This window comes from Ixodes scapularis, unplaced genomic scaffold, assembly GCF_016920785.2.
Source record: "Ixodes scapularis isolate PalLabHiFi unplaced genomic scaffold, ASM1692078v2 PGA_scaffold1__304_contigs__length_218370807, whole genome shotgun sequence".
NCBI lineage: Eukaryota > Metazoa > Arthropoda > Arachnida > Ixodida > Ixodidae > Ixodes > Ixodes scapularis.
The window spans coordinates 192,551,969-192,557,968 of NW_024609846.1; the positions used below are offsets into that span (position 1 = coordinate 192,551,969).

Consider the following 6,000-nt stretch of genomic DNA (forward strand, 5'->3'; position numbering starts at 1 on the left):
AAATACGGATGACGTCATCAGCACTTTGCTAGCTCCAAGCAGAAGGTGAGGTCTGAGTGTGATATCCGGATGACGTCACCAGAACTTCGTTAGCTCCAATAGTAAAGTTCCGTTGAAGAACAAGCTTGAAACAAATAATTTAAGTGGACAAGAGGACACATAGAGGGGGGCGTTCTTGAGACTGTCCATTTAATCTTTTGTTGGCATTTGGAGACCAAGTTTTGCTCGTGCTCTGTATCCTGTTTTGTGTCCGGTCGCCTGGCTCCAACTTTGCAGTCGGTTCAGCTTTGCCCGGGAGTCTGACGATCCATGCTTCCGAAGATTGTTCTGGCGAAATTTTTTTTCCAAAGTTGCAAAATGTATTTGAGAAACTGAGTACGAGATAGTGAGAAATAGAATCAAGTTAGAGTAGCAAATACAGTCAAACCCGTTTATTACGAACAGCAGGAAACGCCACGATCAGTTCGATATAGCAAGTAATTCGATATAGCAAAAACTATTTATAATGAACTTTCACGATGCGTTCGTTGTAAGGCGAGAACTTATTTTTCTTTCTTATCTCCTCGCTCCCGCCTTGTAACAACGAGCTAAAAAGTTTTTTTGTTTTTTTTTTTGCATACGTGCAGAGTTTGTGTTTTTAGCTTATCTCCCCTTCTGAATTTCTTCTTTTCGTGGACTACGATTTTGGGATGAAAAGTATTTTTGTTGTTTTTTGCTGTGCGTGCGTGCACAGAGTATTGTTTAGCTTTCTCCCCCTTCTGATTCGCTTCTCTTCGCTCAATTTTGTTCGCAACGTGAGCCTTTGGAATTTTCTCTCTTTCCTACTTTTTTGGTGAAAGAAAAAGGCTAGAAGACGAATATTTTCGCGTTTTTGGAAGCCTACCCCGGGGGGAAAGAGTTCGACATAGCCAATAGGTTGTTTGTTATATACAAAGTACTCTTTACATGCATTTTTATTTAAATTTTTGTAAGTAAGATATTGACAAATATTGGCTGTACGTGAGTTCATTCTAAACGGGTTTCACTGTACTACCAAGATATTCTAAATACAGTATCTCGAGGAGAGCATTTAAGATAGGCACAGGTTTGAGTTAAACAACTTGAATATTTAATATCAATTCATTATACAAAAAGGAGCAACGAAGTAACACTCAGGACATATGGTAGTCGGAAAAATTGATTTAAAAAAATAGTTAAGATGAAAGACGATTTTGCATATTCTATCATGCATTGGGCAAACAGCACATAGACTACGTCGGCAGATTTCATTCAAAGCAACACCACCTAGACAGAAGGCCTCCGCATGGTTTCTTCTTCCTTTATGAAACGTCGTCACAGTCGGATCGCGCTCGGTCGGCTATTGGACCCGAGCCCGACCTTCGACGCGCTGATTGGCCACGAGCCGCAGCCGAACACTGACGCAGCACTCGTGCCCAATCTCTCGCCTCGATCGATCTGACTATGATGACGCGTGTGGAGGCCTTCTGTCCAGGTGGTGTTGTTCAAAGGCGCCGTACAGACGTTAGAATAAAAACAAAATTATGACTGTTCCACCGATGATAAAAGTAATTTTCAAAAAATATTGCGATAATTTTCGTTGTATACATTAATCTCCAAACACATCTCATATGTTTAAAACACTTCGGGTCGCTTTTGGTTTTCTTTTAAGTACTTATACTGGAGTTACATGTAAAGAAGCAAGCATCCAAGTACCATTTGATCAAAAGAAGTTCCGTAAATTAGGTAAAACATTAAAAAAAACATTACAAATTTGCTCAACAACCAGCATCGACAAATTATTACGAATGCCAGGATCATACAAATATTCAACTAAGCAAAACAACCAAGCAGAGAAAAAAATGGAAGCCGCTTACAACTCCCTGTAACACCGAATTAGAGCGCAGCTCTTGAGGAGGAGGAGGGAAGGGCACTGGGGGGGGGTTAAACTAACCAGTGGGGGGTCACGTGACCTTGGGGGTCACGTGACCCCCAGTGCCGATGATGTCATCACTGACGTCACTGATGACGTCATCACTGACAATGACGATGCGGGTACCGATGACGTCATTAGTGACGTCACTGATGACTTCACCAGTGATGATGACGATGACGATGCGAATGTCGGTGACGTCATCAGTGACGTCGCTGATGACGTCATCAGTGATGATGACGTCATCAGCGAGTGATGAGTGATGATGACGATGCGGATGCCGGTGACGACATCAGTGACGTCACTGATGATGTCATCAGTGATGATGACGATGACGATGCGGATGTCGGTAACGTCATCAGTGATGATGACGATGACGATGCGGATGCCGGTGACGTCATCAATGATGATGACGATGTGGATGCCGGTGACGTCATCAGTGATGATGACGATGACGATGTGGATGCCGGTGACGTCATCAGTGATGATGACGATGACGATGCGGATGCCGGTGACGTCATCAGTGATGATGACGATGTGGATGCCGGTGACGTCATCAGTGATGATGACGATGTGGATGCCGGTGACGTCATCAGTGATGATGACGATGACGATGTGGATGCCGGTGACGTCATCAGTGATGATGACGATGATGATGTGGATGCCGGTGACGTCATCAGTGATGATGACGATGACGATGTGGATGCCGGTGACGTCATCAGCGATGATGACGATGACGATGCGGATACCGGTGACGTCATCAGTGATGATGACGATGACGATGTGGATGCCGGTGACGTCATCAGTGATGATGACGATGACGATGTGGATGCCGGTGACGTCATCAGTGATGATGACGATGACGATGTGGATGCCGGTGACGTCATCAGTGATGATGACGATGACGATGTGGATGCCGGTGACGTCATCAGTGAGGATGACGTCATCGGGGGGTCACGCGACATCGGCGGGGGTCACGTGACCTCGGGGGGTCACGTGACCTCGAGGAGGGGGTCACGTGACCTCAGGGGAGTCACGTGACTTCGGGAGGTCACGTGACCTCGGGGGGTCACGTGCCCCCCACGAGGTCACGTGACCCCGGTGGGGGGCTCGCGCGGTGCATTATGGGACATTTCCCATGATGCACCGGGGTCACGTGACCCCGGGGGGGTCACGTGCCCCCCACGAGGTCACGTGACCCCGGTGGGGGGCTCGCGCGGTGCATTATGGGACATTTCCCATGATGCACCGCGCGGTTACGCCGACGCCGACGCCGACGCCGACGGCGACGGCGACGCCGACGGCGACGCCGACGCCGACGGCGACGCCGCTCAAGCCGGAAACGGGCCCCTAAGAGCTGCGCTCTAAAACATTGACGGTTGCTTTAATCCTGGAGAAGACCACGTTTTATTAAAATAGCAAGTTGTTTTGTCTTTTTTTGTTTAGGCACCATAGTTTAGTCGCAATATTATATTTTGGAATTATTTTTACCATAATCGGCTTTCGCAGATTGCTTTACTAGTTCGACCCAAGCCCGAACACGATTGGCTGTTGGCAGGATCAATATACCAAAGTCGAAATTCAAAGTGCTTCAGTGCTTGTGTGTAACCTGTTAGCCTTTATTCAAGCATGTTGTTTGTTCTCCTGCCCTAGCCCCTAGCCATGATTCCCGAAAGTATACTAAAACACAGGCAGCCTAACAATAACATAACATTGTATCACTTTCGTAGCCCAGTCTTGTGGGATCATACCCAGGAGCTTCATAGAAGAGCTATCCGAATAAACATGTTACGAACAGTTTTCTTCATTTTAAAATAAAGAAATCGACATCAACTTCATGAGCCACAATTGTTGCGCCTAAACATGTTTGTTCCAAATTACACGTTCTCTGGTACATAATAGCTCAACCTAAAAGGATATATTATCGCCAAGAGGCAGTCTCCAGCACTATTCCGGCCTTTCGTGTCCGTTTTCCCCGACTTTTGCACTCGATGTTCTGGGCACAGGCCCAGAGAGCCCGCCCGAGCCGTCTAAAGAGAACGGGTTTAGTCAATACTAACCTGTCAGAAGCAGACATTTCTTCTACAAGAACACGCGAGTGCGGGCTCGTTATCGACTCAGCCGTCTGCCGAACTCAACGATTGTTGGGAACACTTCACCTCCTTTCTCAATCCAGCAACGAGAAGGCAATAATATATACGAGAGGCAACGAAAATAACCTAAAAGTCATTCCAGACCGATGAGGAGGGACTCTTAATATGCGGCCAGACCCTCGGTCGGGCACCAGAACTGTCCGAGCAGACGCCAAAACATTGAAGCAGACTGCGAGGCCAGAAACTCGCCTGCTATTTATGAGGGCACCTGCGAAGAACGGCCTCGCCATTTGACGATGCAGGCGTCACGTGATCATTACTTCGACAATAAAAACAACGTTCACATTTCGCCTATCCTATCCAATGCGTTAATTAATATATCTCTTTTGAACTAAATGTGTAATTTTGTGCTTTTATACGAGGGTACTATGCATGCTGAATTGTAGAGGCCATCTTTATAAAACGGCTGGTTTTTGGAACCGCGGCAATAAACGGGAATATAAATTTGGGAGATCCTTATAAAGTCGAAAATAAAATTAATGGAAGTCCTACAATAGCAGTCAACGTTTCGCTGACACGCGCACCTTTTTAGTCCGTTATATTATCGCTATTAGAATTTAATATTTGTGGACAACTTACTATGGCTACGTAAGCTTGTGCGAAAAACATGAAAAGTAACCTTCTGAAATCCTCCTAGTACCGGTCGACGTTTTGGTTCCTATCTATTTCTACCTACTTGCTTCGACGAGATTAGCCGAAATTGAAGCGCTATGCTTGATAGAAACATAAAGAGTATTTGGACGAAAAATCAAGCAACAGTCGCTTGTAAGTGTGTTTCGTGTATCTTTATGCTAAACGAGAAAGCATAGAAACATATCGGTCATATCACGGCTTATATTCTAACCACAGTGAAGCAAAACTTAAAAAGTCAAATATGGGCATCGCGACTGAAAGTTTAAGAGGGAAAATCATATTTGTGACATTGACTTAACTCAGAATATCAGCACCAAAAAATGTTCCTTAGAACTTTGAGAAGATTTAAGCTTAGAATTTTATCAGAATCATAATAAGTTAATTATTCGTAATTTATGGCTATTCACTTCGAATAAATTACTGATGTTCCACGCTGCTCAATATAGCAACAAAACTACAAGTAGCAGTAATAAAACATTTTTCTACGATATTCAAAAATTTGAAAAAAGCAGTCATGGCAATAACTAATTCTTAGTTACGCAATTGTGGTCATGCTTACCATTCTTAAACAATTACCATAAAAAAGAAATCGCGAAGAGTTCATAAAACTCAAGAAATAACTTCCAATGTCAAATAATATTTGATTTTGGCACATGGTACCTCCAGGATTTATTTTAGCTATATGCGCACATTGAGCATCAACCAGTTCGCTTGACCCCTCCCATTTCCCCCTTTTCTACCTCTAATGTTTCTCAAGCAATGTTTCTCAAACCATGGTTCTCGAGCAATGTTTCTTTTTCTGCTCTGCATCCAGGTTTCGGTCCTGCCTGAAGATGGGCAACAACGCGGCCTCGCACATGGTGGGCAAGCTGTACTTCAACATCGTGCAGACCAAGTGCTTCACCTTCAAAAAGCAGGACGTGTGCCACCGACGCTCCTGGTGGGGCAAGTGTGTCCAGAGGGGCCGTGAAAAGGTCGCCCTGCTCCGGGATGGAATGTCCTTCTGAGAGAAACGAGATGACTCGTCCAGAAACGCCATCAGATTCCCTCGTTGTTAACTGAACTAGCCTGCCCAGAAATATCAACACATAAAAAAGAGCTGCCGTAAGCCTAAAAAAAGTGTGTTACAATAACCGCTTTAGGGTGTAACTTGCCAGTCGCTGAGAGTTCCCACATCGTGAAATCCGCTAACACTACGTTTTCGTGTGTTTTATATATCGTCGTCTGAACGATGGCCACCTGAAATCTGTCTGCGTGCTTCAGGCACGTAGCCAGGATTTTGTT

General features: G+C 45.0%; 1 protein-coding gene across 1 annotated transcript in view; it reads left to right on the forward strand.

Annotated features, from left to right (window-relative positions):
* Positions 1-5,723, forward strand: part of LOC8033657 — a 51,223-nt gene extending 45,500 nt beyond the window's left edge. Inside the window, exon 2 of the mRNA XM_029991015.2 lies at positions 5,531-5,723. Within this exon, the coding sequence (XP_029846875.2) occupies positions 5,531-5,723 (193 nt within the window). The remainder of the gene's footprint in view (positions 1-5,530) is intronic.
* The last annotated feature ends 277 nt before the right edge of the window (positions 5,724-6,000 follow it).